The sequence below is a fragment of the Tamandua tetradactyla genome, chromosome 20, assembly GCF_023851605.1.
Source record: "Tamandua tetradactyla isolate mTamTet1 chromosome 20, mTamTet1.pri, whole genome shotgun sequence".
Taxonomy (NCBI): Eukaryota; Metazoa; Chordata; class Mammalia; order Pilosa; family Myrmecophagidae; genus Tamandua; species Tamandua tetradactyla.
The window spans coordinates 11,650,665-11,677,508 of record NC_135346.1 but is presented as its reverse complement, the minus strand read 5'-3'; the positions used below and the strand labels follow the sequence as shown (position 1 = coordinate 11,677,508).

At 40.1% G+C, this 26,844-nt stretch overlaps 4 protein-coding genes across 11 annotated transcripts in view; 2 read left to right on the top strand and 2 right to left on the bottom strand.

Annotated features, from left to right (window-relative positions):
• The window catches only part of AFF4 (ALF transcription elongation factor 4), a 174,444-nt gene extending 168,038 nt beyond the window's left edge, over positions 1–6,406 (top strand). For all 3 annotated transcript variants that reach the window (XM_077138428.1, XM_077138429.1, XM_077138427.1), the window contains 2 exons: positions 1,158–1,378; positions 5,053–6,406. In XM_077138428.1, coding sequence (XP_076994543.1) covers positions 1,158–1,378; positions 5,053–5,180 — 349 coding nt within the window. In that variant the 3' untranslated portion in view covers positions 5,181–6,406. The remainder of the gene's footprint in view (positions 1–1,157; positions 1,379–5,052) is intronic.
• On the bottom strand, positions 388–12,487 carry LEAP2 (liver enriched antimicrobial peptide 2). The gene is made up of 3 exons (XM_077138430.1): positions 12,367–12,487; positions 12,031–12,170; positions 388–11,705 (listed from the first exon to the last, which is right to left on the bottom strand). Exons 1-3 carry the CDS (start codon positions 12,421–12,423, stop codon positions 11,669–11,671), a joined length of 234 nt encoding a protein of 77 aa, XP_076994545.1. The 5' UTR covers positions 12,424–12,487; the 3' UTR covers positions 388–11,668.
• Positions 12,488–17,272: 4,785 nt separating this feature from the next.
• On the bottom strand, positions 17,273–18,591 carry UQCRQ (ubiquinol-cytochrome c reductase complex III subunit VII). 3 transcript variants are annotated; one of them, XM_077138426.1, is made up of 3 exons: positions 18,464–18,591; positions 18,044–18,211; positions 17,273–17,467 (listed from the first exon to the last, which is right to left on the bottom strand). In XM_077138426.1, the coding sequence occupies exons 2-3, from the start codon at positions 18,195–18,197 to the stop codon at positions 17,373–17,375; spliced, it is 249 nt and encodes an 82-aa protein (XP_076994541.1). In that variant the 5' UTR covers positions 18,198–18,211; positions 18,464–18,591; the 3' UTR covers positions 17,273–17,372. The 3 variants fall into 3 exon arrangements, with proteins under 3 accessions (XP_076994541.1, XP_076994539.1, XP_076994540.1); XM_077138424.1 differs by having other exon boundaries at positions 18,428–18,557; XM_077138425.1 differs by having other exon boundaries at positions 18,407–18,498.
• GDF9 (growth differentiation factor 9) lies at positions 17,823–25,120 on the top strand. Of its 4 annotated transcripts, none has more exons than XM_077138421.1 (3): positions 17,830–19,069; positions 22,448–22,643; positions 23,751–25,115. In XM_077138421.1, exons 2-3 carry the CDS (start codon positions 22,511–22,513, stop codon positions 24,680–24,682), a joined length of 1,065 nt encoding a protein of 354 aa, XP_076994536.1. In that variant the 5' UTR covers positions 17,830–19,069; positions 22,448–22,510; the 3' UTR covers positions 24,683–25,115. The 4 variants fall into 4 exon arrangements, with proteins under 4 accessions (XP_076994535.1, XP_076994536.1, XP_076994538.1 ...); XM_077138423.1 differs by having other exon boundaries at positions 17,831–18,801; XM_077138422.1 differs by having other exon boundaries at positions 17,831–18,931.
• Positions 25,121–26,844: the final 1,724 nt, after the last annotated feature.

Genomic DNA, 26,844 nt, shown 5'->3' with positions numbered 1-26,844 from the left:
TGTTATATATGGTATCACAATAAAAATTTTTTTTAATCTGAATTTTCTACAAGAGTACCTCAACCCTTCTCAGTTTGATTTCCATAGTTACTTGGGTTTTTAATTGTGGAATTGTTTTTACTCAAGTCTTAACATTTAGAGAATTTGTTAATAGTGGCATGATTGGAGTTTTTCCTTCATCCCTACACTACCCCATTCCACTCATCCCAAAAGGTGGAAAAATACCATCAAACCTTTTTTTGTTTTTAAAGTTTAGCTGTTAAATTACCATGTTTATGTGAATTGACATTCTTTCTTTGCTCATTACATATTTTCTTAACCAAATTTATAGCACTAAAGGAAAACAGGTAAAATATTCTTAATAGCTTTTTTCCCTACTTTGTTCAATTTTCCTTTTTTTTTTTTTACATGGGGAGGCACAAGGAACCTGGGTCTCCAGCATGGCAGCTGAAAACTCTGCCACTGAGTCACCGTTGCCTACACTTTCCTTTTTTTTTTTTTTGTATGTGATCCTGTGCTTAGGCATTTCCAAAAATTTTAGTACGTTTGAACTGAATCCTCCAAAGTTCAACATGTATTTTCTAGTAAATATTTAATTGTCAGGAAGTCTGAGATCATTGCAATTTATTAAGAAGGCTGTCAACTTTGTAACCTTTGAATTATTTGATTAAATTAGGAAAGTGCCAGCAATTATGGAGTCAAAATAAAATGTTCCCATTTACCATCACAATTTTGGGGGTTAATTGTTAACTCCACTTACCCTCATATTGAAACAGTTTGAAAAATACATAATCATATGTCCTAATAGGTGGGAAAGTGTGTTGTACTGGATATGAGGAGATCTGGTTTCTAAGTCTTCAAACAGCTACTAACAAGGTCTGCAACTTTATTTCCCAACCTTTGTTCTGTTGCTGTTCATTAAAACAAAGGTCTAAATAAGATCATTGTTCACAGTGGCCTTTAGGGAGGTAAGTACGTATTCAGAAGAACTTGTTCGTCTCTGGGAAAACTTTTTAGTTTAAAGGAATCTTTAAGTTTTTAAAAGATTTTTTAAAAATCTGAAATAAAAAACTTTATTTAAGAAGAACCAGTACTACTTTGATTTCATAATGTTCACCATATCCATATGAACTAGTTTCCTGTTTCTCTGTGTGTAGCAAAGCAGTTGGGATGCCTTCTCCTGTTTCTCCAAAGCTGTCACCAGGCAATTCAGGAAATTACTCTTCTGGGGCCAGTAGTGCTTCAGCAAGTGGTTCTTCAGTGACTATTCCACAGAAGATCCACCACGTGGCAGCCAGCTATGTTCAGGTTACATCCAACTTCCTCTATGCCACTGAAATTTGGGACCAAGCTGAACAGCTTTCCAAAGAACAAAAAGGTATGAAGGTTTCTGGAAAATCTTTGATTGAGGGATAGAATTAGTAAAAGGAACTTTTATGTCTTAATACGTGTCTGGTCCGTATCTAATTTATTATCTAGTGTAGAGTCAGTGATGATCAGTTTGCTAATATCCATTGTTTATCAGTAATACTGAATGAACTTGAATTTTTGTGGAAATACATATATGTATCTTTTATGATACTGCTGACAGAGAGACTAAATTAAAAGTAGTTCTTGGTCTTAGACAAATATGCTTCTATTCTGGCACTTTAAATGTAGCTCATACTATACTATGAAAATAGCAAAATATATTTTCTATTCTAGAATTGTTAACAGTAAATTTGGTTTTAGGCATTGGATTATATCTAGATATCCTGCACACCTGAAATGTTTAATGTATAAGAAAGCCTGTATATACTGAATTTGTAGGTGTATTGAAAGAGACTTAACATGATTAAAGAGTCCTTGAGATGAATAGATATCTTAGTATTCTTTAAAATTAGGTCATTTGAACCTTGCACGTTGTTTATTATCTCCCAAACTAAGGACATAAAGTATTTAAAGATCTTAGGGAAAGAGTACTGTTTAAATACCGTCTTATTTTAGTACATGTTGTTAGCAACATTGTATGTGCAGCATTCAGGTAGATCCTTTTTAGAGAAACACTAAAGTAGCCAATCAGTCAAGTGTTCTTTTGTCACAGAGTTTGTTTAAATACTTATATTATGAGATTATCAGATGGGAAATGAAAGATTCCTTTCATTAGGGCTAATGGTGATAGAATGGTAGAAAAGAAGGTAACAGTGATAGAATGGTAGAAAAGGAACTGCTACATCTGCTTAAAGTTGTATTTTTTTAAACTTAATTTGTTCCTAATTTTTTTTAATGTCACTACTGATCAGAAAAGGTTAATTCATCTTAGTCTCCTCTACTTTCCATTATTCTCTCTGATAACCAGTTTTCCTGCCTCTTTTTTTTCTTTCTTTTCTCTTTTTTCTCACTGTTATTGTTCTTACTCTTTCTTATGGTAATTTTCAAGCACAGAGAAAAGGAAAGAGAATGATATAATGAACCCCGTACATCTTTAACTCACCATTAGCCTCAAGAACACATTTTGTCAGTCCTGTTTTGTCTGTTACCCATATACATTAGCCTTTTTTTTCCTGAAATATTTTCAAGCAAATACCAGGTATCATCACATTTCATCTGCATCCTTTGGTATGCGTCTTTAAGCATTAAGTACTTTTCAAATCCATGACCACCATGCCTTTATCCCAGTTACCAAATTTAATAACTCCTTTGTGTCATATAATACCTAGTCTATAGTCACCTCTCTCCATTGTCTCAAATGAGCCTTTTTTAAGGTTAGATTTGTTTCACACAGGATGCAAGCATAATCTGTACATTGCATTTCATTGATAAGTTTCTTATGTATCTTTTATTCTGTAACAATCTTACCTCCCCCTCCTCCACTTTCATTTTTGGCAATGCCATATATGTCCAGGAGGAACTTGAGTTGTAGAATGTGTCATATGCTGAATTTAACTGATTACTTCCTTGCAGTATAATTTAACTTGTTTTTCTGTCCCCCTACTTCCTGTCTGCTGGTATTATATCTTGAGACTTGATTAGATTCAAGTTCAGTATTTTAGGTAAGAATATTTTGTAGGGGGTACTCTCTGTTTACTGTTGCATCATATTAGGAGACATAATGATTACCCCTTTCTAAGTGATAGTAAGATTACTGAGTGGATTCAGGTGGTGTCAGCCTGATCAGTTTGATGTAAGATTCCCTGTTGAACTTTAAGGTTGTTTTTTTTTTCTTTTTCTTTTTTTATTAATTAAAAAATATTTTTTTAAATACCAATAAACACCAAACAAACACAAACATTCTTAACTTTTGCTCACTCTGTTCTACATATATAATCATTAATTCACAATATCATCACATAGTTGCATATTCCTCATCAAGATAATTTTTTGAAACATTTGCATCTATTCAGAAAAGAAAACAGAAAAAAATTCATACATACCCTTACCCCTCCCTTTCATTGATCACTAGCATTTCAATCTGAATTTATTTTAACATTTGTTCCCCCTGTTATTTATTTTTATTCCATATGTTTTACTTATCTGTTGATAAGGTAGATAGAAGGAGCAGCAGACACAAGGTTTTCACAATCACAGTAACATTGTGAAAGCTATATCATTACACAATCATCATCAGGAAACATGGCTACTGGAACACAGCTCTACATTTTCAGGCAGTTCCCTCCAGCCTTTCCAGTACATCTTGACTAACAGGTGATATCTATTTAATGCTTAAGAATAACCTCCTGGATAACCTCTTGACTCTGTTTGGAATCTCTCAGCCATTGACACTTTATTTTGTCTTATTTCTCTCTTCCCCCTTTTGGTCGAGAAGGTTTTCTCAGTCCCTTGATGCTGAGTCTCAGCGGACTTGAAAGGTTTTAACATCCATTGATGATCACCACCTAGATCTATTATTTCGTTAGGAAATAGATATTCATTAGAGGTTTTCTATCTTGACATTTCTTCTGCAGTTATTAGCTAGAATTCTATAAAGAAGATCATTTCCTCCTTGACTGTTCATTTACCTCTGGTCTTGTTTGAATAAGCTTAGATCTTTATCATGGGAATGATTCCTATATCTCTGCCTTTCTAAAAACCCTCTTCTTATTATCTAGGTCCTGCATCCCAAAATGCTTAAAGGCTATAGTTAATAGTGCTGTTATAAAAATGTTCCTTCATGAATTATAACAAACGTACCATACTAAGGGAAGGTAGTAATAATCAAGTGGTATATTGGAAGAAAAAATAATATACCCTAATGCAAACTATAGACTAGAGTTAATATTATAATTATAATATTCTTTCATCAGTTGTAACAAAGGTGCCACACTAACAAAAAGTGTTAATAATAGGGGGTGGGATATATGGGAATGCTGTATTTTTCACATGGTTTTTGTATAAATCTACTACCTCTCTAATTAAAAAAAAATTTTTTATTACATAGAGATCAAATCTTAGCATACTGACATTCCCTGTTCTCCTCTACACTCCCTTCATATGCATGTATTTGTTCACATAGGAAGACTCCTTTTCTTTCCATCTCGTAAATATTTAAACTACTGTCTAAAATAACAGGGGATTTAATTTATTAATGCTGTGTGGCAAATTGTTATAGCGGAAAGATTGGACACAGGCTGTCATAAGTATCTAACCTCCCAGGGGATCTTATGGAGAAGCATACACCCCAAACAGACAAACAAACAAAAAAACTCCCTTTTTGTACCATTTGCTTCTTATACAAAAACAGTACATAGAGAATGTCTTGAATAATCAAATACTACATTATAATAGTAAGCCTGTATTTTAATGTTTATTGCATAATAGCAATTAATAATTTCCATCAGTGGAATTCTGCTTATATGTCTAAAACTTAATTCCTAACCATGCATTCTGTGTACAGTGTGGGGACCTTGAGAGATTATGGGGTGATTTACTCTAAAACATGGACAGTAACCATTTTAATGGGGGAGTGTTTTTTACTTTATATAAATACTATTTTACAGGCTGGACTCAAGAATTTAAAACAGTGATTCAAAGATATTCATCATTTAATGAAATTTTTTTTTTTTAATTTTCTAGAATTCTTTGCCGAACTGGATAAAGTAATGGGCCCTCTCATCTTTAATGCAAGCATCATGACAGACCTTGTTCGTTACACCCGGCAGGGATTGCACTGGCTTCGCCAGGATGCCAAGTTGATATCTTGAACTGAACACATTCTTGTTGCCTCTGATTTTCTCCACAACACTGTGTCACTTCACGAAGGAAAACTGCCATAACATGCCACCTAGTCGACACTAAGAATGAGGAATGATTTTCTCCTCCCTGGTTCATGTGTTGTTTTTTAATAACCCAGAGCCTTCATGTCAGTTGACCCCTTCAGTATTCCCAATATGAAAAAATTATTTAAATACTTTGAAATCTGCAGCACATTGATAAGGTGGTTTAACTGATCCATAATAAGATTGAATTTCCAGTTGTAATTCATAACTAATCAATTGAAATTCTATTTATTTTAATTTTTCTTAAGTTCTCAGATTGAACTAGTTTAAAAAACTTAGTTATTTCTTCCTAGAAAACTTAATCTGTTGAATATTTAGCATTACAATAGATGTTTTTATTTATATAGTTTTTGAGCTTTGTTACTTAATGTCTTTTTGTGGTATCTCTTATAAAAAGAGTAACAGTTGGTTCATCTAAAATGTAGACATGTTCTGTACACATCTACTACCCAATATTATTTCAAATCTCAACTACGATTTTATTACTTCAGAATGTGTACTTAGTGTTTTCTACACATGAAAAATCACTTAAATATGAGAAGATGGAATTCTACATGAAGGAGAGATGAAATGTGTCTAATTTGGTATGCATTATTTCAAGAACTGTGAATGTGTGTTAACACTATAGCTATCACAAGGTGACTTTAACTTGCATTTAATGCATTACAGAAAAGGGCAGGCAAACTTTCTAGGAAAAATACATTAGGCGAATCTTTCATGAAAGGACAATCTTGGACTTAACCAATTTTATTAAAACTGTATGTTCTTTTTTGTTGCTAGTCACTTGAAACAGAATGCATTGTTGTTGAAATAAGGGTAATTCAATTCCTTAGGGTTGCTGCCTGTATTTCTTTAATTGATAATGTTTCAAGGTTAAAATTGTTCTTCAAAATTTTTATTTTTATTTTTCCCATACGAGATTGTGATGCTCTGCTGTGAGCATGCAGCAACTGATGTAGGAATGGGCTAGAGCTATGGTGTGTGTGCTTTTGCTATACAACTTACAGTTCTAATGCCTGATTAAGAGATGATGAATTTCTCTTTTTAAACCTACCTTGTATTTTCTGCCTTTGTATTATGAAGCCCCCACCCCCCATGAATGCTGTGTGTTTCTGAGAGAAACAGAAAATTTACACTAGTAAAGTACCTAACTTGGTTCAGTGTGAGCTCTCTCGGAAAGGGGACGGGAACAAGGGTAGAGTTTAAGAACTCAGCTCTGTAAGAGTTGTATATCAAAATACTTTTCCCTGTAAGGTGCATATAGGAGACAAAGGTGAGAAATGTGCCCTCTATATTTTGTTTTTAGTGCCCCTATCATGTCTGGTGTGCCTTAAATCTTACCTTTGGATGAAGACTCTGTGGATTGTTTACAGATGAAGTTTTACACTAGGACCAGGTCGTCCACACATGATTGGTCTCCTGCAGGAATCGTGTTAAATTCTCTTTCCTTTTCTATCTTCCTTTAGGGCCACATGAAGATTCTTTCAGAAAAGCTAATGCTTTGGTACATGACTTAGTCTAGCCTGTTGGGTAACACTGCTTCAAAAAATAATTTGTCCTTATCCCCATTCCAAAAATGAATCCATCCCATCAAAAGAAAGGATTGCCTACTATTTATAGATGATTGTCAAGGCTCTAAGTAGGAAATGGAAGAAAGGGATAGAAAATTTCCAAGTCCAATGGTGCAGTGAATCCTCTGTGTTTGAGGGTCTTTTGCCCTTTTTTCTGAAGCTAGTAAACTTTCATTGTCCTATGGCTTTATATTTTTAGAGCTTCTTTATATTTTGTACCATGTTGTATTTTACATATCATTATAGATTAAGATATACAAATTGTGTTCAATTTAACCTTTTTCCCTCGGAGAAATGGTCTCTGATACCTTTCTAATTTAATCTTACTGTGTGTTTTATCAACAGTTTTCCTTAAGAGGCCACCTTCTCATCAATCGTGATAGTTATTTAGTAAGATCCCTTCCATTGATTCCAAGTAGATGTATGTCCTGTTCTTCTCTGATTCCTCTGTCCCTGCTTCCTTAATTAGCAGTGATGTCTTAAAAATGGAAAAAGTATCCTCTGGGCTTTTAGACTTTCAGCAACAACATTGAGTGGGGTGCCTCCAAGTCCAGTGTGTTCTAGACTCTTGTGTGTCCTGAAAGGTAGCAAGAGTATTTCTGGGGTCCCATTGATATTCAAGCAGAGTTTCCTGCATGTTTTATGGTGCTGCTCTAAGATATTCTCTTTAAAACTGTGTTAATTCTTGAAGAATGATTCTTTCAAGATTTTCATTGTGGAGGTTTTTTTCCCACCAGGTGGTAATGGACAGTGGATCAAAATTTAATCCTAAATAATTGAATATTCAATGCCATAGTCTGTGGAAACACCACTCCCTCTCGTCTGGGTCCATCTTCACAAATATTCAGACTGTGTGATCTGCTCCAGCACATATTTTATACTCCTGTACAGCTGACTATTCCTCCCTTCTCAATAGGTGTCTTCAGTGTTTTCTAACTATTGAAAGCTGAATTTGACAACTGGTTAAAAACTTTAGTCTGAGACTTGTACTTATTATATAGTTAAATATAGAAATAGCAACTATTTTAAAAATTACTGTATTGACTGCTCTTTAAGACCACACTTGTATGCCAGGAGGCAGCAGCCTGCGACATTGGACTCTTTGCAAGCCACCAACTTACAGATTGTGGTGGATAAAGTTATCACGTTAGTCTTGCCCACCTGGGCTGGGCTGCAGGGAGTCCTCCCCTCCAGGTGAGTCGAGCTTCCACATCCCAGCCCAGCCCATGTTCTGGCCCAGTTCTTGCCTCAGTGCTACCTTTTTCTGGGCAAGTACCCAAGTGGCTTTATAGGTACTTTATGAGTACTGATATGTTCAGATAGATTTACAGCTATAGCTGCTGAAGAGTGGAGAAGGTTGACAAGCACTGACTTAATTCTCCAATGTAAAAGCAATCTAGAGTAATGTGTGCACGCACGTGTGCCTCTAGGAAGCTCTTGCACTGATGGAACCATAGGTATCTGGGCTGTACTTTGAATGACACACTTGTGGCTTTATTAAATTCACTGTGTTTATTTAAATTGTTATTCGTATCTTCTCATTACAGAAAGGTTTAATCAGACTAGATCAGACAGCATCATTTTGTAAAGACAGAAACGTTGCGAAATTAACTTTTAATGAATTGAGCTCTCATAAAGCAAGAGCCTAGAAAAGGCACCTGTTACAACTGAAAGTTCTGGCTGTGGAGGCCAGCATTCTGTGGAGTTGCAGAGCAGCTGAGGTCACTCCAGTCAGTGATGCCTAGTTGTGTAGAGGAGGAGTATACTGTGTACTCTTCTAGGCGTGAGGGTATGCAACTTTGGATTTTAAAATTATGTACACATACACACTTTATATATATGTATGTATGTATGTATGGAAACATGAAATTAGTTTGTCAAAAATGTGTGTGTTTAGTATTTTAACTTAGTGCAACTATTTCCACATTATTTATTAAATTGATCTAAGACACTTTCTTGTTGACACCTTGAATATTAATATTCAAGAGTGCAATGTGTATTCCTTTTAGATTGTTAAAGCTTAATTACTATGATTTGTAGTAACTTTTAAAATATATTTGAGCCCTTCTGTAGTATAATAGGGCTTCACAGGGTGGGAAGGATTTTAATTTTCCAGTTGCTGATTGAACAAAATGGCCTCATTATGTGTTTTTAATTATAAGGGACCCCAGGAGCATCTACTGGGGATAACTGACTGTTTTAGGCAGATTGTGATGATGTTTTTTAAAAAAATGAAGTAACTTGGGGAGCAAAGCATTTCAAATTCTTCTAGTCTCCTATAACTAATTTCCTAATTTATGTGGAACACAGATTTCATTTCAACTTCATGTATTAATGTACTGGAGAGGGAGATTTTTTCCAATAATATTACACATCAAAGGTTGCTATTGAGTAAAATAAATGGAAGACATGACTAACTTTTGAATGACAGTAAACAGAGACCAAATTTCCCATATGTTTGAGCACATGTTTCATATATTCACTAATGAAATTGACATCAGAGCTTTCTGTATCCTAGAACTAAGCAAACAAGTGACAAGAAGTTGTTGATAAGTGTTATTAGTTGGTGGATGCCACTCTACAAGGCTCCTATTCAAATGAACCCCATGGTTCATTAAAAAGAACTTGTTTCCGTGAAGTAAATGGAAAGAATATCTAAATGTCTTCTTTTTCATGGAATTTGGTCACAGAACCTCAAGGAATTAGGGTTAGGGATAAACCAAGTCTCATAGATTTGTAAGCATCCTAAAATAGCAGCTTAAGTAATCTTCTTGTAATGAAGTTGACTCTTAAGAATGTCAGCACTGACCTCTCCTTGCCACCATTGCTCAGCTAAGCATAAATTGCTGTTTTTAGAAATAAACAACGAAGTCCTCCAAATGAGAATGGAAAGTCCCACCCAGAAATGTTAGTAATATTCAGTTTTGACCTCTTCCTGCTTCCATGTGGGGTTTCTTTTCAGCTTATAGCCATTGGAATTTTCTACCTGCTGTGTTCTCCCTAAAAAATATATATTTGGAAATGCTGCCTTTCAGATCAATGCCATGATTATCCATACTGTTGAGTTTGTTGTTAGTGTTCAAGAAGTGTCCCCATCTTACAACTTTATGCACACACCTAGCAAATCATTGACTATGAGCATTCATCAATACTGGGGGGTTGGGGGTGGGAAATGGGGAGGAGAGGCTCACCAACAGTGCTGGCCCAATTGGTAGCAGTGCATGAAAAAGCACCATCTTTGAGGACCAGATAAGGGGTTGGTAAGCACAGAATGAAAATTTCTATCTAGCCTCCGTTTTGAAAGGTTTTAACAAATTTTGTATATGGAGGATGGAAATGCTTATATATTTATTAAAAGTCCTTTTATTTGAAATTAAAATTATTTGGTGAATAATGGTTTGATATTTGGGGAGGGTTTTGAAGGGGAGGTAATGCCACTGATAAATTAAAAGCCTTGTTGATTCTGCAGAAAGGTACTGTTAGTGACTGATAGGATGCCTTTGTTTTGTACATGATCCAAGCCTTTGTTTTACATTTCTTTTATCCAAAATATTTAGGCATCTGACATTTTCAACCAAATTTCAATTACATACTGTGATTTTTATTTGTTGCAATACATTAAAATTTCAGAGGTACTTTGGGGCTCAAAAGCTAGGATTTCTAAGTCAGTATGTGCATTTCACATAATAAAGCTGTTAATGGTGAGCAAAGTATTATATACTAACTAGATTTTTCCACATCTGTATAATATATGTATTTTGTGGTATTGAGATTATAGAAAGTTTAGAGTGTCAAACATGCATTTGTGTATTTTTAAACAAATTTATGGCAATTAAAATATTTGGAGACAAGGGTATCACATTTCAATTTGTAAAGATCTTTTTAACTCTATTGTGTCATTAAGATGCTTTGTATAATGCCAAACCATAGCTGGAGAAACTAAGTTTAATAAATATCAAATAGATTTTCTGTATTAAAGTTTACATACAACGTGCTCTTTACACTTCTTCAACTGTTACTTTTGCCCTTTTCATGTAATTTTTGTTCTGTATTTTAGGGTCCAATGCAAAGTCTGGTCCCAGTATTTGAGGTCACATTTTCTGATTGCAGAAATTCCGAACTTGCTGCAAAAATGGAAGTTCACTCTGCTTCAACAAAGATTTCAAACAAATCATTTTTGTTATTCTTGGTGAAACTTGGGCTTTTGTTCTTGGACATTTATGGTTTTGTTACATTAGATTTTTCTTCCAGTTCTGCCTTATGTTCAGTTATATATAGACATGGGTGTGTCATTAGGTGATAAGTGCCAAAATTGCCCATCTTTGACACCGCACTCAAGAGTTTCTTACATGAAGAGTGAAGTCTTAGGATCCAGGGCCAGAGTTTATGAAACTGTCAAGGCTGATTACTTAGCTATTGCTGAACTTTTGCCTTTAGTCAGCACTTGTGTTCTATATTCCTTGAAGAATATCAAGACCTTTACACTTTTCAGATTGAGCAGTTAACACATCATTTTTAGGCAATGCTGGTTTTTTTTTCTGTAATGCCCAGAAGTTATTTCTCTCCTGAAAAGCTTGAATTCCAGGCTGCCAAGATTTCACATTTGAGACATTTAATAGTACACATATAAAAATAAGCTCAAAGTTGAAAAGTTTAGTTATACTTATCCATATGCTAACATTCTAAGAAGAAACGGAGACCAATTAAAGCATACATGTGTCTTTAAATATTAAAAATACAAGATTGCTTCACTCGTGTCTCCAGCCAAAATGCAGTTAATCAGCATTCCATAGAACGGAGCATTGGTGGTGAGGGCAATCCTCTCTTCCTCTGGTTTGTATGTCATTCCTGGGCCACCCTTAGGGAACAGCGTCTTTTTCTGGGGGGGGGGGGGGGGGGGGGGCCAGGAGGAAAGGTTTTGTAAGACAAAGATTTAGCAGTACCCAAGGCCACCTCTGCTGCATTTACTTCCCCTCTGCTTGATCTCTTCAGTGTCAGGGAAGACCAAAGAACCTATTTCAAGGTATCTGTGTAGAGCATTCCTTGGCTGTTAGCTCCTGAGGGATTCTTTTCCATGGGCTCCATTCTCATCCCAGACATCCCCCAATCCCAACTTTATTCCTTGGCTTGTCTGTTTCCTGGCCTCACCCTTGCACAACTTCCCAGGGCTCTCTGCCCCAGCCCTGCTCCCAGTTGAAGAGTACCTGCATAGCCTCGTGATACACTCAGAGTCATCCAGGCAGGAGGCTCCAATGCGCCTGAGAGAGACCCCTCTCCAGAATGGGGTCATTCGCCTCAGCCTTCTCTTTGCTGAACTTAGTTCGGGTATTGGCAAACCATCGACCTTTAGGGCAAATACAGATGTGCCTCAGTTAGGAAAGAATTGACACCCTGCTTGCTAACCATGGGAGAATTCTCACCCCTAGGATGCTGCAGACTGCAAAAGAACCGACAGGACTGAAGTCTGGTTCCCTGCAGCTCCTAGTGTCTCTGTTCTGCTTAGAGTTCTACCACACACACACACACACATGCACACTTACCTGGCCCAACAGAAGCAGGCAGGTCATAAGCACCGCTAAGAGTTTGAGGTACCACATCTTGACAGAGGGGAAAATGTTGGACCCTGAAAAGCCTCAGTCAATCTCACTTTTATAGGCTAAGATCCCACCCCTTTAATGTTTGCCAGGTGAGATGGGGGCAAAGTTTATATTTGCAATCAGGGTCCATTTAATAAGTTAATGTCTGCCAGAGGAAATGTGTTCAAGGCCTGCCTTTCAGGCACATTGTATTTACTGATCCTTCATCTGGACTTTGTGTTGCTGGCCTGGATTTCTCATCCATTTTGCCAAATGTCAGCACTGCCCCCACCTTCCCTTTGAAATCCAGGTGAAGTGATGGAGGGAAGCCAAACACCTGGCCACATTTCAGTTCCAAAATAGCTCAGTGAGATCACTTTAATTAAAATAGAATTCTAATAATGTCTTCAGAAATAGCATTGGCCCCTTTCAGCCTTATCCAGGAAAGGAAAACTGATGTGTTCTGTGCAGGGAATTGGACAAGGCCCTTATCTCCCTTCAGTGAGAGGATGCTTTAGCAAGCATAATCTACAGTGCTCAGATCCTATGTTTACATAGATGGACTGTCACCCTGTCTGCTCCAGATCACCTCCTTAATAGAATGAACGCTCAACTATGGGAAATTGAATGTCTAGTCTGCCTGCCATCACTCTCAGGGCAATCAGGATGGATGTGGAAGCTCTTTGACCATGAGCAAATTAAGTTGATGATTATAGTTAGGCTTTTTATTTAAACATATGTGAATGAGAAGATGGCAGTAGCTCTTATATCAGTGGGAAAGCTTGTGTAGTGATGATTCATATTGCAAGTCTTGAGTTATGGGCTTTTCTTCCAGTAATGGGTAAAGCCTTCTTTTCAGCAGACTCAGTGAGATAGGCAAAGGCCTGGGAAATCTCCAAAACCCAAAACACAGCCAACAGCTTAAGCAGAAACTGCTGCAAGTTTCTAGACCAAGAAAAGGTTTGTATCTTCATTTTAATAAATGGGGGAAAGGTGTAAATTCTGGGTAAGGGGGTTCATTGGAATTTAGATATTCTATGACCTGGAAGGATAAGCCAACCAAAGACAATTGCAACAAGATTCTCCTCCCTGGTATCTCCCTAAAAACTTGGCTAATAGCTCTTCCTGAAGCCATTCTAATCTGAGTTTGGGTATTTGGGTAAGAGCCTTCTTGTTCTCTAGTCCCAAGAAAGAAGACAGCACAACTGATGGTGACACAGGATGGTTGCCAATCCTGTTGCCAGGGCAATAGAGGGTGCCTTTCCCCAAGGGAGAAGAGGGTGGTGGGGTGATCTTCAGAAGCTGGTATTGGGTGTGGTGTAACTCATCTATCTTGCTTCCAGTCCTCTCAGGACCATGCAGTTAGGCCTGGAAGGGCACTCTGCTGCTTGCACCTTACAGACATTGAGAAGCAGGTCTATGCCCAACCCACCTCATCTGTAATGCAAGTTCGAGAACCAGCTAGCTGCTCCCTCCCTTTACCCTCAGCTTGGTTGGATGCTGGATGGCACCAGGTAGGGGCTTAAGTAGGAACTGGAGGAGCTAAGTGGTGACCTACTGAACATTGGGTAAGAACACAAAGCTGATTAGATAAGCAAAGGCTAAGCAACGTGATGTCCTAGAGCCATTTGGGTTTGTGGACCCAGAGCCAGCTTCCACTAAACCAACATGGAGTGATGTGCCAAATGGGCTTTGAAAACTGCTCATCCCAAAGATGGGATGAGTACTTTGTCCTAATTTTCTATGTCTTCCTTCTTGTACTTCAGGTAAAACCAAATTAATTTTTTGCAGCACTTTGTAAAGCAAAGATCACCGTCAAGGGAAGAGCCTGTATATCTTAGGCCCACTGTGTGGAAAAATGGACCATTTATAACCGTAAGTGCAACACTTTGAAAAGCCTTTGTGCCTCAAGCCCCTATCCTGTGTGTCATTCCCCATCCCAAAAGAAAAGACCCATCTATTATTGCCTGTGGAAATAACTGGTGTTAGGAAAAGTATTTCACAAATATCTACACTAACTCTGTAGTTATTTTATTTAAATGAAATATAGAGCAAAAACCAAACTTATCAAAACAAAGCCACATTCAAGCAGTACTCAGCTTAAGTGGCAGCAGTTGTGCACGGATTTCCCACAGCTGTAGCTGTAAACACCTATTCCTGAAAAAAAAAAATCATGGATTCTCTGCAATTAAGTAATTTGGCTGAATGAATAAACACATGATTTCATGCTCCTTCCTCCAGCAGTAAGGGGCTCACATCTCTTTAAGGATTTTAGTCATAAGGAGAAAGAATGCTTGGCTGAGAGACAGGAGCGTAAGGTCTAGGCAGTGACTGGCCACAGGCCACCCCTATATAAAGCCTCTCTGGGCTTTATGGTCCCCTGTCAGGAGACGGGAGTAGATCTTTGAGGCCTCACAGGCACCAACATTAGTGCGTTTGATTAGTTTACAGGAAAAAAAATGAGACTAAAGCAGGTTTGATGGCTGAGTGCTTGGTAAGTCTGGACACAACTCCTAGGGATTTTCTGCTTCGAAAGTATGTGCCCAGGATACAATGGGAGAAAGAGGATGTAGAGACCTAAGTGGTGGTTTAAAACACATTCTAGGTGAAGAGATCATTAGGACTTGGTAGTAATTGTAAATTGTTTTGCTGTCTCTGAGGACATGCCTAATAAAAGATGAAAGACCCTGAAATGGAAAAACTTTTCCAGGTAAAATTTCAACAAAGGGTCAAAGTGTATCTGCTTTATTGCTGGCTGGAACTGGCACAGAAGCCTGGACCTGCACTAGGCCTGCACTGAGACGGCCCTTCAACAGGCTGTGTAATACGGAGATAGGAGGGCCCCATAACTGTGGGAGGCAGGACTGCTGGGGAAATGGCTGCACCTCAGCAGGGGGAAGGAGCCACACTCAGGGCTGAAGCCTCCAGAGATGCATTATAGGCATTGAGGCCCATGCAGCTGTACCTCCTCCTCAAAAGCCTTTAACCAAGTTCTTGTCTTTGTGGGTTTCTTTGTAGATAGAATTATCTACAAAAATCCTAGATCCCTTTGTGTACAGGCACTGAGCTATTAGCTCACCACATTCCTACAGGTGCGATCCATACCCCCAAGCGCAAGAGTGGGAAGCCCCCGCATGAGACACAGACCTAAGCAGCCCCTAACAATTTCAGCCAAAAGCAGAAACTCAGCCAGATCAAAGGATTTTCTCAGTACAGCCCTCCTGGGATAAAATAGGATTTAGACCAACAAGTTGTTACCTGGTCTGAGGAGGGGTAAATTTGACTTTTGTGAGCCACAGTCTCCAAAGGAGTCAAAGAACCAAAGTCGAAGGATAAAATCAGGCCAGGAAGATGGGCGAGCTAGTCATCTCCCTTAGGAAGTTTCGGGCTAAAATCAAAGAAAGGAAAGACAACGAGAAGAGCCTGAAGCAGGCTACCGAGGCTGTGGTCCTCCCTGGCCTGTGAACCTGCTGAGTCGATGCAAAGTTAGATGGGTGCATTTATACAGCCTTCAGCACCACAGTTTTCATTAGACCCTCAGAGGAGTCGGCGGCCCAAATATGTTGCTCATCAGGTAGCAAGCCTTGGAGAAAAATCTAGACACAGCCAAACAGGAAAACCAGATCATGTTTGGTGAGGCAAGTTTTCATCAGAGAGTGGTCTCTGTTCAGTCTACACCAACAGTACCTTAGGTGTCTTGTTTCACCATCATGCTAATCCTATCTAATTTATGGATGAGAAAGCTAAGGCAAGAGTAGTGGTTACTTGCCTGTATTACCATGAGGAAGCAAGTTTAAAGGTGTGGACCCAAAGGCTGAGACTCTTATTCAGGCTTTGCCTCTTAGTCTGCCTCACAATCAACGCAAATATTTCCTTATGGGTTTTGTTTTGAGGTATTTTTAACTCTGGTCCTTAAAAGGCGACAGCAATCTTTAGAATAAGAAGATACCACTTGAGGCAAAAGCTAAGTCAGATGGTGAAAGGTGTTGCCCTGGTCCAGCAGGACATATCCTTGGAAGAGAGGAAATTTCTAGAAACGGAGCAGGGGACCAGAAGCATAAAACAAACTGCCAACCAAACCTGCCCCCCATCTCCTGAAGGTAAAAGGGAGCTTTTTAACTTAAAAGATTAAAAACAAAGTTTTTTTTTTCTAGATAAAGTCTAGAAAACGAAGTTTCTAGAGTAAAGTGGCAAACTTTTTCCACAAAGGAAAGGGACACAGAGTAAATATTTTAGGCTTTATGGGCCACATTCTTAGAAAACCATTCTTGGCTTCCTGGTACAAAAACAGCCATAGTTTGCCACCCCTGCTCTAGAAGCCGAGGGATCATCTCATCTCCTTTCCTAACTGACCTCCCTGGGGCTGAGGAAGGCCTGCCTTAGGAGGAAAGGCAGTACAGTATAGCCTTTAAGAGCGTGAACTCGGTTGCCAGACGCCAACCACTCACTTGCAATACAATCTTAGGCAAGTTACTTAACCTCTCTTGTGCCTGTTTTCACACCTGCCAAAAAAGTATAATAATATATGTACTTCAAAGATTGTTGTAGAGGCTTAAGTGAGTTAATTTGTATAAGGGGCTTAGAAGAGTTCCTGACACAGTTAACACACAATATAATTACACTATTTTATTGTTACTGGGGCAGGAAGCAAACTTTCCCGCGGCCCACGCCACCCACAACTGGTCAGGTGCAGGAGGCAGGTAGGCATTTTCTTGCAGACTCCAGAACAAGGGATGAACCCCACTCCTTCACCCAACCCTCAGACTAGCCAGAATTATTCAGCCCTCCTGCTGGGGAAGGGAGCTTCATGAGCTTGAATATCAGCAATTCACACAAAAGATTCTACTCATAAAATTCAACATTACAACAATGCAGCTCATAATAATTTATTGTGTTTTCAAGTCACTACAATGGAGACTCCTCTCCCAAAGAAGGGTCCTTCTCAAAAGGACATCATCCAGGTGAGTTGCTCATTTGTCATTTTCATAGGCAGCAGGATTCTTCCTCTTGGACTTCTCAAACTCCTCATTCCCCCATGTGTAGATCAGATAAAATGCTACAAATGCTTTAAAAACCAAAAGTGAGAGTAAGCAGTGGGCACACATAAGATACAGGAGTCCAAGTTCCTTTCTTCACACTAAATCATGCCCTTCTGACTCTTTCAAAAAAACATTTTTAAGCCAGATGATCAAGGAAGGTTACATGTGTCACCCACTTGTCACTTTCTTCTCTTCCCTGCTGTACATTTAAGATAAAAACATTGAGATAAAATTCAAGTAGTATTACAAGAGCCACTGTAACTAGTTTAAAGTGTGCAATTCAGTGCTTTTTAGTATTGTCACAATGTTATTCAACTCACTGCTGCACACTTAAGACAAAACGTTTCATCACTGACTAGGAAAGAAGAGGATCAAGATGACCTCAGAGAGAGGGGCGGGAGTCACACAACCTTGAGCCATTCACTTAAGTTCTCTGTGACTCGGCTTCCTCATCTGTAAGATGGGGAGGATGCTGTGACTCTATGACTAGCTCTAAGGGCCCTCACGTTTCATTCGGCGAGTACACTGGGCCTGGTCGCCGCAGTTCTGACCACTGCTGCAGGGGGTCCCGCCTCTTGCCCTACCCCGCCCAGGGCACTCACGCGGCGCGACGCGAAGGATGGACGCCCGAATGCGACGCAGCATGTTCGGGATGCCCTTGCTGAAGTAGTGCGGGAAAGCGCGCTGCTCGAAAGGCGACAAGCTGTAGGTGATCACATGCCGCATCCGCATCAGGTTCCCAAATTCGCGGCCCATCGTCGCGGTGGCACCTGCAGGATAGGGGCGGAGAGGCGCTTGGGTAGGTGCGGGGACGCATCGCCGCCAGCGCGGGGCTCCCTGCCCGAGAGACCCTCTCTGGGGCTGGGTCGTTCATCCTTCCCAGCCCAGGCGGCGCCCTCAACCGCGACCGCGGGCCACCCGGGAGCTAGGCGCTCCCAGTATCCCAGGAGCCACCAAGGCCGCACCGGCAGATGCCAGGCCCTCACCGGGGTCACGTCGCCCTCCACAGTTGCGGGACCTACTGGCTTCCGTCCGTCACTTCCGGCAGGCTCGGAAGCTCCTGTTAGCGGCCATGAAGTCACTTCCGGAAAATACCATTTTTCCCGCTATCTGGAGGGGAAGGTACCGTTGGCCCTGTGAGACCGAGTATTCTTTGGGCCGCGGCGGGGGCTATCGGAAAGGATGGGAGTGAGCGGGCAATGGGACCAGGCGCAGCCACACCCCGCCCTCAGGTGTCACTTGACTCCGCCAGCCGTCGGCCTTTCTGTGGCGCCTCGGGCGGGCAGGAAAAGCTGGGTGCCCACGAGGACTGAGGTGAAGAGAAAGGACGTCGAGGGCCGCGCGGGCCCTCACAGGCCCTGTGAGTCGTCACAGCCCTGACGAGCGCCCCTGAGGGGCTGCCACCACCGGGCAGCGGGATGGGAAGTTCTCTGTGGTCCAACAGCTAAAAGGGGCCTCGGTTATTTCCGGACAGGCTGTCAGCGTCTCCGGTATAAAATCAAGGACCCAGACGGAGGGCTTCTGTTAGTAACCGCTGCCTTAGAATTAACTGGCAGACTTTCCCAAGACATAATAAAAACGGTTTCTTCATTTTCAGTAACAGGAGCCATCAGAGAATCACGGCGTTGGTAACTGTCTGTTAGTGATGGTAGGCGGGCAGGCAGGGGCCGACCCGGCAGCAGCCGGCTTCTCCCCAGCTGCTTGACCTCGTGACTTGATGTCAGGATGACCACAGTTCTCCATCGAGAAAGCGGGAAGGTTGTGCGTGAGGTCTTCTTGTGTTTTCCAAGTAGGGATGCTGTTGACCTATGGTTGACTTTGTTTGATTGCAGTTGTAACCGAGAAGTTAGGATTTAAGGGGTGGTTATGATTACTGAATCATTATAGAGATATTCCTTTTTACTTTCTGGTATGTTAGGGTAGACAGAGGGAAATACCTGAAATCTTTGAATTGTAATCCAGCTGCTTCGATCTCTGATAAAGATTGTATAGCCTTTATCTTGTGCTCTTGTAATTGTAAAAACCTTGTAACCTTCGCCTGTACCTATTTATCCAGTTTTTCGACTTCAGAGTCTTGTCTTCACTAAAGATAGCCTCTAATGTTTATTAATGATGGGTCTTGTGTCAGCCCAGAACTAACCCACCAAGTCCAAAGTTACCTTGCTAGCCAAAGACTGGAACTATCCAAAATGGGCCTGTCTGACATGTGCAGTAGCTTAGACTTTAACCTACGAGTCACTTAAACCTCATTTTAACACTAAAAATCATACCCGTCATATTAAGTTCGCCATTTTCTACATACTTTCTGTGACTAAGCAGGCAGTCAATCTGCATGTGCTCAATAATTAAATTACTGCTAATTACATCATCAGGGGCCATTGTGCTTATTATCCTAAAACCTGACCATCTTCTAATACTATAAAACTGTCAGAATTATTATAGTTTGGGGAGGCAGATTTTGGGTCTGATTAGCCATCTGATCTATTTTGTGCCTAATAATAAATTGTGTGTGTGTGTGTGTGTGTGTGTGTGTGTGTAGGCACCGGGAATTGAAGCCAGGTGTGTGTGTGTGTGTGTGCACGCACGCGCGCACTGGAAATTGAAGCCAGGTCTCCAGCATGGCAGGTGAGAACTCTGCCTGCTAAGCCACCATGGCCCACCCATAATAAACTCTTTATTTCTTTGAAATCATGGTGTCTCAGGAATTGGTCATTTGAGCACATGTGCAAAAGCATCTTCCACCAGTGTTGGGTAACACATTGTCTGTAAATGTTCTGTAAATGGAATCACTGGCCATATATAATCTAGGACTGAGTTCCCATTCAGTAGTTTAGATGTCCTTGATCAAACCCTGCTTTCCAGCCACACATCATCTTAAAGGGTGGTGTGTCAGGCAATGAACTTAAATACTGTAAATACACCTCCATTCTATCAGTCCAGAACTGCACAAACTGGCTCTGTTTCTAGTACTGAATATAGGTTGATCTTCAGCAAAAAGTCTCCCTTGTATTGGCACTTGGATAGCCCCTCATTTTTCTAAAACAATCTTTATCCTGGTCAAAGCCCCAAGGCAAGAACATAAACGCTTTGATAGTTAAAGACAAAAATACCATATAATCACCATTTAGATGATTAGTAAAAATAAAGCATTCATTTATTATATAGCACATGCAAACATCATTAAACCTTTTAACAAAAACATGAATATAGATGAATGTGCAGGCCAGACGAAATAAGGACATCAAGATATATTTAAGAATAAGTGAAGGTTAAAGGTGATGTCCTCCTCTTTTAAGCATATTGCAATATTTCAAATGCATATTCTATACTAAGTTACCTGGGACAACTGGACAACCTAACAGTTCTCTGTTTTCTGAAATTTCTATGCCAGTTGTGACCCTCATCTTCCAAGTCATCATTCAGTAAATAATTACTTTAAAGTACTTACTCTGAGCACCTGGAGATTGGAGAGGTGGTGAAGTTGGAAAGAGAGGAAGAATAAACTCAAATCTTATAAATTGCATACTGACAGATCTGGATTTCATCATGAATAATTAGTTAGCTTTTCCACATGCTTTGGAAGTTTCAATAAGCATCTAGAAAACATTTTAAGAATCCCAACTTTTTTCAAAAGAAGGGAGGGTTTTTTTAAAAAATATTTTTATTATAAACAACGAACAAACATGCAAACATTCTTGACATGGTTACTATCAATGGCTCACAATATCATCACAGAGTTGTGTATTCATCACCAAATCATTTTTTGAACATTTGCATCTCTCCAGCAAAAGGAAGAAAAAAGAAAAAACTCATACATGCCATAGCCCTTACCACTCCCTTTCATTGACCACTAGTATTCAAAAAGCTAAAATAAAATAAATCTTCTCAATTTATTTTAACCTTTGTTCCCCCATTATTTGTTTATTTCTTATCCATATTTTTTACTAATCTGTCCATACCCTAGATAAAAGGAGCATCAGACACAAGATTTTCACAGTCACATAGTCACATTGCAAAAGCTGTATCATTATACAATCATCTTCAAGAAACATGGCTACTGGAGCACAGCTCTACAGTTTCAAGCACTTCCCTCTAGCCACTCTAATACACCAAAAACTAAAAAGGGGTTATCTATATAATGCATAAGAATAACTCTAGGATAACCTCTTGACTCTGTTTCAAATCTCTCAGCCACTGACACTTTATTTTGTCTCATTTCTCTCTTCCCCCTTTCAGTCAAGAAGGTTTTCTCAATCCCTTGATGCTGAGTCCCAGTTCATTCTAGGATTTCTGTCCCATGTTACCAGGGATGTTTACACCCCTGGGAGTCATGTCACACGTAGAGAGGCAGAGGACAGTGAGTTCACTTGCCATGTTGGCTGAGAGAGAGGGGTCACTTCTGAGCAACAAAACCTAATTTTAAGTAGGCTTAGCCTATCAAAAGGGGAGATTTTAAGATTATTCCTCAATTTCTCTCAGCCTTCAACTACAATAGTAGCCCACTAATATAACCTTAACTTAAGAGGTTTTACAGAAATGCCAAGAAAAAGGGAGAGGAAAGCTAAACAACCGTATCTGTATCTAATAAGGACAAATTGGAGAACTAGGATGCTATCAGCTGTTTGATATAGAACTGATAAAAATTATCTTCAGCTGGGCATCCTTGAAGTCTGACTATAGAAGTAACGGTAGTCTACCCACACACCTAAAATTATTTAACAGATCAAGCCAGGCTCCTCCTGGCTTTTAGGGAGAAGACTCGTATGGGGAATGAATGAGTTCCTTGCTAGTTCTTCTGAGCCATGGCGCTTCCTGGCAAATTTCTTTGGTTTTGGTTTTGCTGCCTTGCCTGGCTGGGTTTTTCTGTTGGCCTTGGTTCTCAGGCTTTTAGAGGAGAAGCTCAGATTGCAGCCAATACTGAGTTGGAACCTGAGGCTAAGCCTTGGTCCTTGCCGCAACCTTTAGATGGAAGACACAGATCTGGCCTCCTTCCCCCTCTCTTCAAGGTCCTGTCTGATGAACGAGAAGGGATCCCTAGGCTGCAGCCAGACTCCAGGGCTTTACACTACATGAAGAGGCTCTATAAGGCATATGCTACCAAGGAGGGGATCCCCAAGTCCAACCGAAGTCATCTCTACAACACTGTTCGACTCTTCACCTCCTGCGCCCAGCACAAGCAGGCTTCTGGGGATGAGGTGACAGGTGTGTGGGAGCAAAATGCTTAACTGGGTGGGGGCAAAATGATAGAAGCTTTTGCTTTTCTCTTATAGAAGAGAGCTGGGCCTTGCTTCTTGAAATGCATAGTATTCACTATCCAAATTCAAGCAAATATGATAGTTGAGCTTATTGTTTGTGCCTAAAGAACTTCATGGGTTAAGGTGGGCTAATGTGATAGAATTTTAGCGCTAGAAGAGACTTAATGACACAAAAGTCTGAAGAAAGTGCTGCTGGAGCACAAAGTCAAGACTGGGAATCAGGTATTCTGATTTGTAGTTGCTTATTCTTTCTACTCTGTCAAGCTACTGCCCTGGAAATTTGCCTAAAATATCTCTTAGAGTAGTTGGTGTGCTCCATTATGAAGCTTGTTGCCTTCTGTGAGAAGATAGGTCAACTTCCCATGTTAGCATGTGAATGGCAGGCCTTTACTAGAAGAAAATGTTGGTCAACAATTTAACTCAGCAGCTAAGTGGGAGAGCTGGAGTGCTTAAAAAAAAGAAATCTATCTTCATTAGCTCCTGACTTAAGGAAGACTGTTCCATCCCAACAGGTCAACTGTGGCAGTTTAAAACTATTTGACCTTCCACTTGTGTAGTGGTTTTAGAGCTGCCATTTGTTTTCAACCTCAGGTGTTCTAAATTAACTCCGATAATTAAGTTTTCTTTAACTTCCCCCTCCAGGGCTTAGAATGTCTTCTTAATAATCCTGAAAGAAGCCTGATGCTTTTCCCTCTAGAAATTCCCAAGAGGAAAATACTACTTTCTTTATTAGCTTTTTCTATGTTGGGGGGGGGGGGGGGAGGCAAATTATCAAGACCCTGAAACTTTAGAATTTAATGATTCCCTGTTTCTTTAACTCTCCACCAAAGCTGTTCTGATGACCTTCTGGTTATAAAATAGCCACGTGTAGTTGCTAGGACTGATTACCTTCGTTTTCAATATAGCACAACCTATGCACACAACTGTTTGTTTTGCAGCTTGAGTTAAGTGGGGTAAAGGAGGGAGAAGGCATGTTAAATCCTAATCCCCTGGCTTGACTTCCTGTTATGTTTGATTTGTATTCAAGTACTATGGTGGTTGTTTTTCTCCTCAGGAGTTCGTCCTTCCGTGGACCTGCTCTTTAACCTGGATCGTGTTACTGCTCTTGAACACTTACTCAAATCAGTCTTGCTGTACACTTTCACCGACTCCGTTTCTTTCCCCCCTGCTGTTAAATGTGTGTGCAACCTTGTGCTAAAAGACTCAAAGTCTTCCGGCAAGACTCTCCCTAGAGCTCCGTACTCATTTACCTTTAACTCGGAGTTTGACTTTAGGAAGACACGCAAATGGATTGAGCTTGACGTGACTACTGTGCTTCAGCCTCTCGTGGCCTCCAACAAGAGAAGTATTCACATGTCCATAAACTTCACCTGCTTGAACGACCAGCTGCAGGAGGGTCCGTTTACCAGGTCTCTTCTGGCACCTCCCTCGCTGCTCCTGTACCTGAACGACACCAGTGCTCAGGCTTACCACTATAAAAGGGGGCCTTTGAGAGGTCCTGAGCAGAAAGTAGGACTGTCTGCCTATCCCCTGGGACAAGTGGCTGCTCAGGGTGGAAGATCTCCCCGTCACCGGAGAGGTCAGGAAACTGTCAGCTCCGAATTGAAGAAGCCCCTGGTTCCATCTTCCTTCAATCTGAGTGAATACTTTAAGCAATTTCTGTTTCCCCAAAATGAGTGTGCGCTCCATGACTTTAGACTTAGCTTTAGTCAGCTGAAGTGGGACAACTGGATCGTGGCCCCACACAGATACAACCCTCGATACTGTAAAGGGGACTGTCCCAGGGCAGTTGGGCACCGGTACGGCTCTCCGGTTCACACCATGGTGCAGAACATCATCTATGAGAAGCTTGACTCCTCTGTGCCGAGGCCATCATGTGTACCTGCCAAATACAGCCCACTGAGTGTCTTGACCATTGAGCCCGATGGTTCCATTGCTTATAAAGAATATGAGGACATGATCGCCACTAAGTGCACCTGTCGCTAACAGAGGGTCCCTAAAACCTTGAGTCTCTCTGGGCTAAGTAAATGCTGTGTGTCTATCTGTGCCTTCAGGAGAAAGCTTCGTGTTTCAAATCCCTAAATAGAATGCAGTGTAGCATTGTGTGAGGAGGTGCCGATGTAGATAATGACTAGCACGGTCTGTGGTGCATCAGTTGTTGCTTCTGTGCCTTTTTTGTGAAATGTGATGACTTTGGAGGTTTTTAAGTCTTTTTTTTTTCCTTGAGTGCAGTTTCTCTTCCTAGGAGTCTTGTTTTTGTTATTGGGGGGGGACTCAATTAGCATAAATCTTGGATGGAATTGCAGCTAAATGGACAATTCAGAGTGCTATAATCTTGTTTAATGGAAGAATAAATACTCATTAGTGGCGTAAGTTTTCTCATGTGTGTGCTTTATTAAAGATTTCTTTTTTGGTCATTTTTAAATGGCCATTTGAGAGGGAGCGGAAGTTGCCTAAAGGCTGGTCTTTCCTCAATTTTTTATCTTTATTCAGAATAAAAGGTCAGCTAACTTCTCTAGATCCTGATGAAATGAGATTCACTAAGACTAGAGAGTAGGCAATATAACCTATTGCTATTGTCTTAGTGTGATGGCTAGGCGTACTAATTCTGTACACTAGCTGGTTGAAATAAATCAATCGACTTAAACATACAAAAATAACATATGTGTCTGTTTAAGGAGATTGCCTTGCAGGTCTTTCCAAGAAAACTCAATGGACAAGATTTTTAAAATGCATTTTCTCCTTTGTGTTTCAAACCCCTGACCCGATGGAAAGAAGCCAAGAAGGGCTCCCCTGTCTCCCCCCCCACCCCACCCCAATTCCCTCGGCACCCTCCACCCCACAGATCTTTTTCACCTTTGTCCCTCTCAGTATAAACTGAAGTGCTGACTGTCAACCAGTGGAGTGGGGTAAGGGTCAGGGCACACCTGCTCTGTCCCTCACCCTCCCAACTGCAACCTCTGGTTATACCTTTGCACCTATCCTAACCTTCCAGGTGAACTTAGGACTGTTCTGCTAAACCGAGCTGGCAGTGATTGGGGTGTCCTATCCAGCAGGCCTTGTTTGGGTAGGAGGGTTTTTATACGGGTTTTCAATATTCCTCTTACCTTGAGAGAGTCATGGGGGGCACAGAATTGGGGCTGATGTTGCTCATTGGTGTTTCAGTGTTTCTTAAACCCTAATACATAAGCCAAAAGTAACAGCTAGATACAAGGAGCGTTTTTCATTCTTGTTAAATGATCTTTTCCTGGTTTTATCTTGTACATGCTAGCAACCTGTGTGTACTGACATGCATGACTTTTTCCTTTCAAACTTTCTTCAGAAATGGAACTGAAACGAAGTTTTAGGTGACCCAAATTCCAAAGAAACTTTACCATCTTGCTGTATAACTTAGAAGAATCGTAACTCTTTTGTAAATGAGGCTGAAAGTCTGAGATAGATGGTGTTCCAAAGGTTTTGTATCATTTTTTTGTATCATTATTAAAAGTGAAAAATATCTGGAGTGAAGGGTATGAGGAATGTGGCAATGTACAATTGCATGTATTTGAAAGTAAACCTCTCTTAAATAGGCCTGGTTTCAAATGGAACATATGAAATGTATATGGGCTTAAAGGATTTCTCCAAGATTCTCACTTACCTTAAACTGATTTATATATTTTGTCTGTTTTATTTTTTTCCTGGCCAAGTTCTGTGGTTGAGAATGGAATTGATCTGAAATCTGAAGATTTCAAAAAGAAGAAAATGAGGGGGAAATTTGAATGAAAGTTAAGCATTATGGTCATTTCCAGAATTTAGGGAAGGAAAATAGTTCGTCACCCTTATAGGCAAGCTTTAAAACTGATTTACTTGAGAAACTCCCTTTACACGGTGTTTTTGATGCTACAGTTGAGTAACGATAGCTTAAAGCACTATAACTAAACAGTGTTGTCCTTCTGGGACTTTGTCAATCTAGTTTCATTCACAGGATGTTGTTAATATTCCAGGCTGATATACGCTAAATTTAAACTTCAAAGATTCTCAAATACAATCAAGGAGGATATACTAGTCTTTTCCCCTTCCCTACCCAACCAGTTTTGCTTCATTTACTCTTAGAAAAGTTGCCATTTTAGAAAATAAATGAGAAAGGACAGCAGTGATTGAAATCTGGA